Below are 14295 nucleotides of genomic sequence, written 5' to 3'. Positions count from 1 at the left end.
AACGCGTGTGCCCCCCTCCCTCACGCGTCATGTGGGCATGCCTGTGGCCATCGCCACTTTGGTTAAATCCTGGGATGGCTGCGGTTGGAAGGGAACTTCAGGAACGAGAGTTCTTACCATGGACCTTCCACTAAACCAGGTTGCTCCAAGCCCCACCGAACTTCGCCTTGAACACTAAAGGCATGGGGCAGTCACACCTTCTCTGGGAAACCCGTGCCAGGGCCTCACCCTGCTCTGATAAATAATTTCTTCCTAGTATTCCATCTAAACTTACCCCCTGTCATTTTAAATCCATTCCCCTTTGTCCTGTCATGCCAGGCCCTTATCCAAGGTCCTTCTCCACTTCTCTTGGAGGCCCTTTAGGTACTGGAAGGGGCTCTACGGTCTCCCCAGAGAGAGATACCTCATGGTATGAATTAATAGATTACAGAAAGCAGTGAAGAGTTTTAGAACACACAAAGGAACAACCAGGAATGGCAAGTGGTCGTTTCCTCCAGAGGTACCTGAATGTAGATTTAAACATTCACAACCCAGGAAAACATTGAACAGCAATAGAAATGAGGACCCCAAAAGTATTTTACTAATACTTAGATCCATGCTATCTAGAAAAAAAAAAGTTCAGTGCTGACTTGAGGACAATATGAAATACCTGTAAAACTACCAGTTGTATTTAAAAAGGACTCTTAGGTTTAATTTTGTTACCACACCAAAACTGCCGTTTTACTTACTAAACCTAAAGCAAACCCTAAATCACTCAGAACTTACATCAGATTCTCTTAGTGTGTTGATTACCAGTCAGCTCAGCATGTGATCTTCTGTCTCTTCTGTCTAAAAGATTTTACTTCTGTTTAAGCCATAAATAGAAGCAAAGGGATGTAAGATTCTTGTGGTTTATTGGATGTAACTTATTAAATGAGAATCCCTCAATTAATATGATAGAAAAAAACCCTGTATAATTCACTTAGATGAGGGACTGGAAACAAGGAACATCAGCCACAGCTGAACATTTACCTGTTTTCCTTTCCCAAAATCTGGTAACAGTCCCTCCAACAGAGCACACATTTATCTGTATCATCACACATAAATGGTATTTCAAACTTGACCTGAATTTTCCACCTTAAATTCTTTGCATAAATTTTGACAAATTAAACAGTGACAGGAAAAGATAAAACCAGCACCAGAATACTGGAATAACTTGCACAGCAACTTTCAGTTGGGTTTTCTTTATTTGACTGGCTGGCACACCATTTGTTTTTCTCTCTGTGGTGCAGCCATGGCAAAGAAATCGTGGCCAAAGGTCCTCTCCATGAAACCATTCAGCCAGCAAAATCCCACAAAAATGTTGAAAGAATCCTACAGAGCAATTATAAAGAGCCTGTCAGCATAGGGACAGAAAAAGAACTGGACCAGTTACATGTTTGTGTTGGATGTGCCAGGGTTTCAGCACAAGCTGAGTCCACAGGTGTTTAGCGAGGCGGGTTTTACCTGGCCAGGTGAAGTCCTAACCAAGCCTCAGAGTCAGGTCTGAGTCAGGAGAAGGTGGCAGAGCTTCAGGCTGAGCCTGCAGGATGGTGGCCGATGGGAAGGACATTCCCATGATTCCAGTGAGCACAGGAAGCGTTTGGCAGCTGCATGCACTGGAGTGACAGCTGCCCCACACCTGTGCCCAGCCAGAGCGGTGAGGTGCTGTCTGCGGCAGCGGGACCTCGACTCAATTCTCTGCTGCTGCTCAGTGAACATTCCCACAGGCCAGCAGTGCTGCCAAACATCACCAACTCCTTTGTTTCTGATTTCACATTGATCCCATGATTCCGTGATTCACGCTCCTGGAATAACCTTCTGTTTGGGAGGGGTGAGGAGAGCCACGGGTTTCAGCCCCACTTCAAATGCACATCATGAGGAGCTGCAGCGCTTCTGGCAGCTCCAGGCAACACACCCTGTGCTAAAATAGCTGCCTGAAGCAAAGAAATACCCTTTGCCCTGCTAAAAACACATTCATGCTCAGAGCAGGAGCAGCAATCCCTCAACTCCCTCCTCACCCCAGACCCCTCTGCCACCAGCTGTGCCCAGAGCTGAGGCCTCAAACCCTGGCACCACAGCGCTCAGGGGCTGAAAGCACAGCACTGTCCTTCATCTCCCAGAGAAAGCAAGAATTCCAGCTCATCTGTAACAACCCAAGGGAGAACCACTCCCTAAAACAGTAGGGAAAAATAAGTGAAATTGCCAAGAGTTGGCAGTGTTTGTGTAGAGTCCCATGCCCTTGAGCTGATTCCACTGCACTAGAACATAGAGATCCTGGGAGGAATCCTCCCAAGAATGGCCTCCAACCATGAGGGTAATCTGTCCTTGAAAACACACAGCCCTGCAGCAAGTTCTAGTTCCACTAAAACCTTCTTTTACTGATCCTTGACAGAACTTTTGTGGAAATTTCTTGTCCCTCACAGGTAATACTGTGATAATCCTCAAAATGGCAACGTTTTGCAAGCATTCCAGCAATGCTCAGTGCTGTTCTGACTCCGGTGAGGGACAACACAAGCTGGTTTTGTTTCTGGAGATGTTTCACCTAAAAACTGTTGTAGGGATCAGACTCAGTGTTTGTTTTTCTACCTTGTGCCGCTGTGGAAAATGCACGAGGGGAAAGCTGAGCACATGGAGAATCCAATACCTGGGCTTGCAAAAAAAAAAAAAAGAGAACTCTGCAATTAGTCAAGAATGGAAAATTTGAGCTGGAACCACAATATGCTGGTCTACCTCATAAAACCTACAAATTCCAGCTGTCAAAAAGAAGAACTGACTGACTACCCCAGTGCTGGTCACAAAATTATTGCTCAAGTTTTGGCAAAAACAGTCCCATGTAGCACTTGAGAACAAAAAAGGCAGTTGTTTATTAATGACAACAGAAACAAAAATGATAAAGCAAACAGATACTTCTTTAAATATAAATTTTCTAGTCATCTGCTGTTCTGCCAGCCTCCTCTTTTTTTTTAATTTAATTTTTTATTCAGTTACAAAAATCCATCGAGGGCTCAGCAAAACATGATACATAACATAAATTTGTCACCTATGACAACAGCAAACATCATGTAAAGAAAAAAACCTCAAGACATATTTACAAATCCATACTCTGTAGTCATTGAGAAATTCCTTAAGTTAACGAGTGGCAGATTATGCATGGACACTACATTCCCAGAGGCATTATCCAATCAGAGTCACTTAGCATAAAATCAAGCTGACAAACAGATTGTCTAAAAATAAGGCCAGTTTCACTCCTAATTTACGCATTTTGATGACCAGAATTTTTTGCTGTTCCTATGTTAATAAAAAAAAAAAAAAAATAGCATAAGAGCACCTAATCTCACCCAAATGGGATATTCAGACCAAACGGCAAGTTTCATTCTTAGCAGGAGCTATCCAGAGCAGAAACTCATGAGAAAGGACAACAGGATACAGCCTTTTTTGCCATCTTGTCTACTGCTAATTTTAAATGCTTGTATAGAACCAAATCCCCACACCGTATCTGCAGTATGATCATAAATAGGCAATACTTCAAAAATGTAAGATATGATTACCCTGGACTATCACGCTGTTTCATACTTCAGAAAAAAACAAACAAAGCCCAAACACCTTCCTCTTCCTCTCCCTCCCCCTGTCTTCCTCCCTCTTCCCCTCCTTCCAAACCAGGGAAACAGAAGTTATACTCCAATGAATATCAGAACTGGCACCAACATCCATGCTAGTTGCCCTGATGTGCAACAGAGTTCATTTACAATAGTGAGTAACATTCTTATGCACTAGCCCCAAAGGTTTCAGCTTCTGCAAACAGTTTGTTTGGGAAAAAACCCCATTAGTGTGGCATGGGCAGCATCCAGAGGGTGCAGGAAAGTCCAACGCTCTATGTCGATCTCGGGAGTCATCAGTGCCTGTGGAATCTTGGTCTTCATCCACTGCAGATTCATTAGGATTTTCTATCTAATAAAAAACACACCCAGGTTTAATTAAAATCTTCCCTTCCAGTTAGTTGTAAGAAAGCACTAACAATTGCCTAGAAAAATCTGGGCTGCATTATCACACCCATTAGCTGAAGCAGACACTGTGATCTTTGTCCTAAAACCAAGTTTAATTTGCAGCAGAGGTCATTTTGCTGAACTACTTGACCTTTCACTCCCCAAGGATCCATTGGGTTTCAATATTCCATACCTACAATTATGGAAAGCCACAGTTCAGTACCTCAGCTGCACCCATTTTCTTGGTGGTTTAGGTTGTCTTTACTAAAGAAACTTAAAAACAAAAGGGTTATTACCCTTCTACCATTTAAAACAGGGGTGGAGCAACAGAGAAAAGGAAATTATTTTTCCAGTCAGCTGAAGGGAAGGAAGTTAGAGAGGAAGGCAAGTACAGATCCCAAAAATGTGAGAGTGAAGAGATGTCGTTTTCTGTTAGAAGCACGACATCTGCTGGCACCTGCTGTTAGAGCCACTGGGAATGAGTGTCTGGAATCCTGGGAAAAACCTGAGATAGTGTACAAGCAGCTGCCTGCTCCTGAGGAAAGCTCATGGCTCCTCAGTGCTTGCACAAAAACTAGGGATAAAATAAATCAAGAGCTTTTCTCTAAGTGTTCTAGAGAAAAGGGAGAAATGATATAATTAAGCCACAATCTCCAAACTAAAACTACGTTATAATTAACAGCAAGTGAAGTATCTTGGTGATTTGCAAAGTCATTAAGTGACTTTATGAAATGCACTTTCAGCAAGAACTAATGCACATCACAGACTCTACAGTTTTTAAACTGTCATTAACTGGAGCATGTGTGAATAGAGCAGATACATTATTATGGCTAAAATTAATGAGTGTGGTCCCACCAAGGAGGGAGCTGTGAAATCCAAGTAGCTCAGGCAATGCCACGTCTGCAGGCACAAACAAGGAGCTCTGAATCGTGGGGCATGTTTTGTATGGAATTAGCAATATGAACACTCTTCAGCACTGTAATTTTTGTCACTTTTATAATTTGGGCGTTTGTTTTGGCCAACTGCATCTCTGCTTACCGTTCATGCTGTAGACACCTTGAATGTTGGACACACCATATGAAACCTAGGGATTGTGACATTGAAGAATCTGTCCTTGTAGTAGAGGCAGTGGAAGGTGTAGTACCCCTCCATGTACCCAGAGGTTGTGGAAAACGTGGTACAGCTGGTGTACTCATAGACTTTCCCTGGGCCGATGACTGGGAACTCCCCTGTGGGTAAAATATTACATCACAATAGTAAGGACTGATGGAGAACTGCAATTCAGCAGTTGCTAAAGGACTTGCACTCCACAACAGACTCAGGCAGATCAATTTGTATGCCAGTGGATGCATAAATTGATTCTCAGCAATTACTGATATTATAAAAACTGGAGAGGGCTTAAGTAGCAGGATGTCCAGATACCCCTTACAAAACAACCTGTGTCCCTCTGCTTTGGCTTTCATCCCTTTTTCTCTGATTTTGATACAAACCACACAACCTGACAAACAGAATTTTAATAACAAGTACATTAAATACTCGCTCCAGTAATTTTTCACTTACCAACTACTCCAGGACCTTGGACTTCTTCCACATCACCCTTGGCATTTGTTATTCTCCAGTATCGACTGTCCAGCTGACAGGTCTTCTCAGGAAGAGCATCTTTGGACATTTCAATTCTAGAAGCCAGAGAACATACTTAATGCATTCCTTTCAAGAAATGCTGTAGTGCCCTTGGGATCACCAAGTGAACTGGGAAAAGAAAACACCCACTAAGGTAACCTCAGTAGCAGGATCCATCTCTATGCTTCACTGTCTGTTCTTTACCCTCTTCTAAATCACAAGAGCTGCTTGTAACTTCTTTCCCCCACCCACCACTGTATTTTAGCGATTACCAGCTTGACTGGTACTTCATGTAATGAATCATAACTTCAGGTAATGATTAGGATTATTTTATTAAAAAGTACAGCATGCTGTGCACATCCTGTTCATTTCAGAACATTTCCAAATGCTGTGCATAAATTTGCTGTGAACATTCCATAGGTCTATCCTGCATTCTAAGAATTAATTCAGTTATTTTTACCTGATTCTGTAAGTGAAGAAATAATGTGGTGGATGTACAGAACTGAGTTCAGGTAGAAAAGAGGTGGACACAGACACAGTAATATCTTCTGTGGTAGCAACACATTTTTTATCATGCACATACCTACGGAGAGGAGAGCATTATCTCTGCAAACAGCTTTGCACATTCGATACAGAAAACTAAACACACAAGGTAGTTATCAATAATTATTAATATTAATAAACACACTGTTTAAATAAGGCTGTGTCACTATGCTATTAAAAAAAAACCAACCTAAAAACTCTAGCAGCAAATTTATTTACAGATCCAAGAACTTGGTTCTGCAGCATCCCAGTTTAACAGAATTAAGGCTCTTGGTTGTATTTAGAAGAAATTTCAAGTGCATGAAGATTCAAACACCAGAACAAGTCCTGCTTATTTACATATTCAAGAGACTGGTTAGCTGAAACATTTGTTTTTTTAATAACTTTGAACAGTCCTGCAGCAAAAACACACTCATGGCCCAAAGAATAAACATCATGTTGTTTGCTAAACTTCAGATCACTTATAATGCAGAATTCCAGTCCCATAAATGCAGCTACAAGCTCTGAAGCTTCTGGTTAAAAAAACAAAGTTGCTTTAAGCATTCTGGTTTACATGTTTATTTTCAGTAGTTTCATGGGCTTTCTCCTCTCCCCACCACCAGCTTTTGTATCTGATGCCCAACACTACTTGGAAAGAGGTGAGCATGCTTAGAAGCAGCACCAAAACCTGGCACTGAGGTTACAAATCCCAGTCACAATACCTGAAAATCTGGTCTCTGATGATAGGATAACCTCCAGTTACAACCTCGTGTACATAGGATGTGAACCATTCCAAGTAAGATGTACCTAGATGCCAAGGAAGAAAAGCATTCCTAAGAATGGGGCAATTTACCACTAAGCACATTACAGTAGATATTTCAAGGAAGAAGTTTAAAGCTTGGATTATTTTTATAGCAAACTCTCAGGCTTACTGAGATGAGTCAGTCAATCTTCCAGTTCATTCTACCAATATGGATAATTTGGAGGAACGAATCAAGAACCAAAGAGTTAAGGGTGCATCCTCCAGAAATGACACAGCCAACAAAGAATCTCTTAGCTATGTATTTCACATCATAATCAGGGTCTTCAGTGGTGTGTCTCATCACTTGGATTCCATATGGAAAGCTTCTAAGGAACACTGCAGAATTTCCTCTCCTTGAAGAGAGGGATAAATCATAGACACACTCTGCACTCCTCTACAACCTCAGAAGAATAAGGCTGTTTGTCATTCTGGGATTTTTATACACTTGCAGCCATTGTCTGAGAACAGCTTTTCATACACCCACAGCCATTATTTTGGAACAGCTTGATTGCTAAGCACACACTCAAACTGTCACATTTAATTCTCAAAGAAGAGAGTTTCACATACCAGCTCTCTGCACAAGAATTTCTCAGCCATAAATCTTCCAAGCATTGCAATACAGAGTTCAATAGAAAAGTACAGAGTTCAACTGTTTGTCAATATTAGGGATTCAAAACTGGATTGAAGCTGAGCTAGCAAGAAATTATTATCCTTGCCTTCCCTGATGTGTAATCAAGTATTCCCACTCCTGTTAGATTAAGCGTACTTACCACTTCTTCCTTGGAGCACAAGCTCTGTGTGCTGTCCTTTGATCTTTTGGAATTCTAAGGGACTCCAAGTTTATTATCCTCGTTTGTACCATTAATCCACAAAATGCAAACCTTGTATAAAGTAGCTCTGAATGGAGGAAGTGGATCTATCTACCTGCCACCTTCAAAATGCCAAGTGAAATGCTGTGTATGGAACTTCCCCTCCACCCCACGCTAAGCCAAGATTAACCCTTCCAGTCAAGTGGAATACTTCTAAATATGTTGGATGATCCCACACTGACTATTTCATTTTGAGTATTTTATCTGAAGTGTTACCTGTAATGAACATAACAATAGCAGATGGTTTGCGAGCCATTTGGTCCTGAAAGAGAAAGAAGTTTAAGGATGTATTAGAAAGAGAGCACTGGACTTTCAGGGTTAAAATTCAAATAGCACAGGGAACACTTTCCCTGTATTCACCAAACCTGAAGTCTGGCTGCTTGACACATCACTGTAGTCCCAGTCAGATCCTCAGACATGTAAAACTCACACGCCTGTCCCCACGAGTGCTCCCATGGTAACTGAATTTACAGCTTCAACTTTCCACTAAGGCTCATGCACTACCAATCATCACAAAAGTACATTGGGGAACATAAACACATCTTCCTTACTGGACACTGGTAAAAGATCTCGTATTTATTCCGCCCCTCCACGCTCTCCAGAGCCATGTATTGACTGAGGCCAGTGTGGATGCAGAAGGTCAGGGGCAGGCACTGCTTGAGCCCCAGCCTCTGCTGGAAGCCTCCGGCCGCCGTGTCGATGTCCAGCAGGTCTTCGGAGCGGTAGTGGTTTGACAGGGCCATGCTTCCCATCAGACTTGGAACAACAAAAACAGGGAACATAAACAGGAGACACCACTCACAAGGCAAAGCTGGCTTTTAATCTTCTGGAAACTGCGTCTTTCAATGCTCTAGATGTATACTGGGCTTAGGTGAAATCCAAGTCAAATATCCATATGCTGAACTAGGTTATTAGTTCACATCGTCATCCTAGCTTTGTGTAAGCATCACACTCAGCAGTCAGAGGAGCACACAAACCTGAGTGTACACTCCACACTCCCAGCTTGGGAACAACAGGGAAAGGCAAATGAGATGTAAATTCCTGCAGGTGCTGAGTTTCCACTGGTGTTATGAAAGCAGTGACTCAGGTGCAAGCTGCCACATGTCAGCATGCTAAAAGCTGATCCCATCCTGGCCAACAGGTTCCATTCCTCCTTCTCCTTAGGAAGTCTTGCCTGGAATTAGCACGTTCTACAGAAGCAGTGCCAGCATCCCAACACAGAAACCTGAAGCATCTAACAAGGATGAGTCCCACATCGCTTCCATTTCTGATCTAACAACTTGCTGCACAAACTTCCACTGCCTACACCTGATCTTCCCAGTATTCATCCCCCACCACTGGGACCACACCTTCCCCTGGCAGCCTTTCTCCAGGCTGGAAGACTACCCCAGAGCCTTGTGTCTGCTCCTGCAGCCCTTCCATAGGCACACCATTACAGGAGAGGCTTCGTGGGAGTGAAACAGTAGGAAGAGAGGAAGCACACAACCTGCAGAGCACCATTTGAAATCTACAGAACTAGGGCACCTATCTTCTCTCTAAAAAATTTTAAAGTCTCTCCTGGAAAACAGAACTAGAAATCATCCTTATGGTTTCAGAAAACAATTTCCTATGTCCCTTCTGCACATAAAACACTCAAATTGGAGAAAGCTGCACCTTCTTTATGAGTGAAGGTTTTGGCAGAGCAATATGAGTGCATTCCTCCCTACAGACATTGCAAAGATTTGCTGTAGTTTTCCATCTTTTGCTAATGTTTGCAGCACTTCATCAGGTGCTTCAAACACCTAATTTTTCTACAGCTGAAAGACCAGAAACTTTGTTTGGTCATCGGCCTTCTAAGCTTAATGTAAAAGGGAGATTTTCACTGCTGAAACTGCATGAAATCATAAAATCTTCTACTGAGAAAACTTAAGCACAAGTGACAATTTGATTCTACCTTAAGATGACTAACTGACTTTAAGTCATTCCCTAACCATTTTAAAGAATAAAGGAATTATTGAAGAACGAAGCCTGAAGAGTGCAAGGGGCTAATTTACTTCTGTAATACAAAGCCAAACTTCAGGGGAGCAACTTGCAGTGCTATGATTAAAAGTCTAACAGCTGGAAGTTTGAGTTGCTGCAAAAAACTGACAAGGGTTCTCACTAGGAAAAAGGGAAGTGTAAGAGTAAATTGAGCAATTAGAAATTCATGTTGGGCTTCCAATTACTTCCAAGATTAGAAGACGGCCAATTCTGCAAGCGTCACTTAAGCGGTGACTCAGTCACAATACATTTAAATGCTTCATTTATCCTGTTCAGGGGACATTTCACCTTTTAATAAGTGAAGTGCTGAAAAAATACAAAAGGAATTAATACTCGGTAAGTAGTTTTCAGTCCTTACCCTGGAACAACCAACTTCTGCCCATTGTGGATACGGAATGAACACCGATAGTCATCGGGGAGTTTGCAGCGGATTTGTGCTTCCACAGCATCCAGATCTTCCTCCCTTGCACTCTCTGGAAAAGAAAGGATAGTTCAGGTATTTCAAACACAAGGCATGGAATCTGTAAATGCCCTCATCCAACGTGGACTCAAGTCAGTATTTGGTGGCTTTATTGTATGCTGGGTGGTACACAATGAGTGTCACATAAATTCGAAAGGAAAATTATGACACTGATTATTTAATACAGCACCAAGCTCAGTCTGGTGAAACCTTAACAGGCCTGAAAGCAGCAAATGTTTATAAAGTGAAATGAACCTTTTCCCCACAACACTGCCAGTAACAGTCCCAGTTATGGCTTCTAGGCAGCATTGATTTTAGTCTTTCATCACCCTAAGGGTAGCTTCTTTCAGTTTCCAGTTCGATCAGTGACACAAAAATGTTGGCTGCAGCCCGCATTCACTTGGAATCTGAACCAATAAATGGGCTGTAAAAGGGGGATTTTCAAATCAACAACAGAAAGGGGTGGAGAAGAACTATTCTTACATTTCCACATGTACTTCAGGGGGGTTCCAGCACCCTCACTTCCAGCAAAAATCAACTGGGTGGCCTCTGTGGTCTGTTCCAAACAATTTTTTTAATACCCTTTTCATACTCATTATCTGTTTCATTAACAGGACATAAATTAACAATTCATTGAAACAACATCCCTTACAAATGGTATGAAAAAGGCCTAAATTTTATCTAAAACCTGCCATCATTATGTAAGTGTGGAAATCGGCCATTTGAAATCTGTTTTTGTCTTTCTGTACATAAATAAAAGCTTCACATTCTACCTTCAAAAATACTTAACAAAAAGTAAGAACTCAGCACTATCCAAGCAAACCAAGAAAATGCAAGATTTAAATAGGAAAGAGATAATCTGTCTCTTAATATTGTCTCTTAAGAGATCATTTGGCTCTTAATTTCACAGATCAAGTTGAATTAGACATCATGGTCTAAAAGTCAACTTCATACAGAAAACTGAAATGCAGCTGAAAATGTAAAAGCTTTTTTGTCCCCTATACCAGAAATCCCCAAACTGATTGTAGCTGTGATTTATGACCTAGAACACTGGAAGTACTTCAGGCATTAAAATACAAACTGAAGCTGAAAACAGAATCTTAGTGGGGATTAAAAAAAAGGAAAAACTATTGTTCCACCACTGGACTACAGTAAGACCTACAGAAAAAAAATAAAACCCAGCAACTTCCTTTTTGTTTGGTTTCAGGTTAGAAGGTCTGCTTTCATGTGACACTGTTTTCATTAGGTCTTACGAAAACCTCACAAATAAAATCACACCAGCACGTCCTACAAGTAATGGAGCTGCTACACTAAAAAATAACAAACAATAGGTCATAGCAACCTAGAAGTGTGATAAAGACAGACTGGTCACTAGAAAAAAATATCATCTTGGTTTCAGAGAATCTATGGATCAGTAGGAACTGGGCAAGGACTCTGCCTGTGCTTCCAAGGGAGAGCACATCTACCTGACTTTCAGGACTCTGCTAATTAAGGCACACACCTTTCATGAAAGCAGCATGAGGCTTAATAACAGGCAGGGCTGGGTGAGCCAACCCACTCACAGGTGTGCCAGGGTACCTTTCAAAGAGCTGATCATGCGAGGACACCACTGCCCCAAGTATTTCTCCAGGTCATCCCAGGCTTTTTTCAGCGTGGCATAGTAGTGGATGTATCTTCCTAAATCAGCATAGGTGCTGGTGAAGATGGCTTTCCAGCTCTGATTCCGTCGGCTTTTCTCCTCCCTGAGGGGACACGAAGAAAATGCGTTCAAATGCCAGCTTCAACAGCCTTCTAAACCCGAGGAGTTGGTATTTGTTATTTGGCAGGAACAGGATGCATAACATTAACCCAGGAACACTCTGTGCCATGTGAAGCTACACAAACTCAATTAATTCCAGCATCTATTCAACAGCAAGTTGGAACAGAATTAGGAAACATTTGGGGTACTTAGGGGAAAATTTAGAAACAATACTCCTTTACACAGAGTGCCTTCTGAACAGAGCTCTGTCTAGCAGTGAATCTTAGAGCTGGTGAAAAGCTAATTCACATCCTTCATTACTCAGCTCTTCTTAGCTATGGAGAAGCTGAAAAAGTATCGGCTGGATAAGCAGACAGTGAGATGGACTGAACATCAGCTGAACAACATGTCTCAGAAATTCATCTTCACAGGAAAAAAGACTTAAAACAATCCCACTTACTCAGAAATGAGCCAGTATTTTTTGCAGTGTCTTTTCCACAGTGGATCATGGCTTGACAGCTGATTTAATCTTTGATTCAAATAGCAGCAACTATAAATATAAAATCATTACATTTGATTGCAGCAAAACAAACAGGGAGAAATGCTGTATCACACATCACACTATCATGAAATAAACACACAGTTTGAAAATGATTTAGCTGTCCTTTTAGAGTTGTGCTTACAATGGGTAAAACTCTTCATCACAGCTGTGTAAGTCATGAACTACTTTTCCACACACTTAGGAACTGGCAGCAATTAAGTACTTTTGTAAAGCAGGTCATGCTGTAGACCTACACCAAAGTAAACAGTGCCTGAAAGATTCCAGCATGACTCCACCAGTGGAAAGCATTCCAGTAGCACAGGCTAGCTATGATTTAAGTCCCTTTCTTACCTGGATGGTCAGGCTCTGCCTTATCTTTTCCACAGTAAGCTACAGAAACTATACAGTTTGAGTATATAAAACTTACTTTCTACTTTAAATTGTTTAAATAACAGACTCTGAAGGAAGTCTCCAAAAGGTACCATCAGTTTAGATGTGGCAACATCACTTTCTCTGGTAGCTCGTTCTAAAGTGACAAGTGTGTGTTTCAAAGGCTGTGATTAACACCTAAATACTCCACATGAGGGTACCAAACAAGGTGCCAGTTGCTGCTTTTTTGGGGCTTTATGCACTGTTTAAACTAGAATTGTGTTAGTATCTCAAAGTCAACCTCAACAAAGTGATTTCCCTGTACTCCCTGATATTACCCTTTCCATCCACACCCCCACGAACACATTCATTTCACACCTGGACATCTGGCTGTGCAAAAATTTCATGATATGGGGATTTTTTTATATTTTTGGGGGGTGGGGAACTGAAATATCCCAAAGTCAAAAAGCCCTTGCAGAAATCTATTGTATTGGTGTTTATCAATCAAGCCTGTAATTTCTGGAAGGGAGTAAATCACCACAGCATCACAGGAACGTGTGGCTTCAAACGTGATAAAAGTGCAATTAAAGCCATTCTCATTAATTACACAAACAATGGAAAAGTTGACACATGACCAAATATCTAAGGGCCACCGTAACAACTGTTACAGCTTTTGCTTAGGCTTAAACTCTTTTTTGCTGATATCCTAACAGAATTCTCCCTGATGTCCTGTCATTCTTGACTAATATTTATTAGGGGGAATAGAAAAACCCAAACCAAACTCCCCACATTTTTGGTAATACTCTGTTTTCTTACACTTATTCCTCCCTCTTTGATTAAACACTGTGATTTCAATCACTGCCAAACCTTGCACTTGTCTGATGAGGTTTTACCTAAAACCACATTTTCATCTTTACTGGATGACTCACAACCCTTCAGCCACCGAGCCCAAGAAGCACCTGCCACTTTCATTCACGTTTTTCTCCTTGAAAAGTCATTATTTCATTTCGTTTGCTTTTCCTCCAACGGTGGAGTACATCTACTAGCAACAAGACCACCCTTTGTTTGCCCGTAGAAACACAAGTTTCGGGGAAATACTGGTCTTACAAATCTAGATACTGCTTCATTTAGGTACAAACAAAGCCAGCATATAATGGGGGGAAGAGAAAAACAGATTCATTGAATGGTTTGGGTTGGAAGGGACCTTAAAGATCAACCAGTTCTCCTGCCATAGGCGGGCACACTTTCCGCTAGACCGGGTTGCTCCAAACCCCGTCCAACCTGGCCTTGGATACTTCCAGGCGTGGGGCAGCCACAGCTTCTCTGGGAAACCTGAGCCAAGGACTCACCA

At 41.7% G+C, this 14295-nt stretch overlaps 1 protein-coding gene across 1 annotated transcript; it reads right to left on the bottom strand.

The window, feature by feature from the left end:
* Positions 1-2858: 2858 nt before the first annotated feature.
* On the bottom strand, positions 2859-12595 carry FBXO3 (F-box protein 3; the record flags this gene model as incomplete). The annotated part of the gene is made up of 10 exons (XM_017732986.1): positions 2859-3969; positions 5043-5233; positions 5565-5680; positions 6085-6207; positions 6869-6953; positions 8034-8079; positions 8369-8573; positions 10195-10309; positions 11875-12038; positions 12495-12595. Coding segments are annotated over 9 exons (1143 nt in total), but the record flags the coding sequence as incomplete, so codon positions are not given.
* Positions 12596-14295: the final 1700 nt, after the last annotated feature.

The sequence above is a fragment of the Corvus brachyrhynchos genome, unplaced genomic scaffold (genome assembly GCF_000691975.1).
Source record: "Corvus brachyrhynchos isolate BGI_N302 unplaced genomic scaffold, ASM69197v1 scaffold315, whole genome shotgun sequence".
Lineage (NCBI taxonomy): Eukaryota > Metazoa > Chordata > Aves > Passeriformes > Corvidae > Corvus > Corvus brachyrhynchos.
This window is presented reverse-complemented; position numbering and strand designations above follow the sequence as displayed.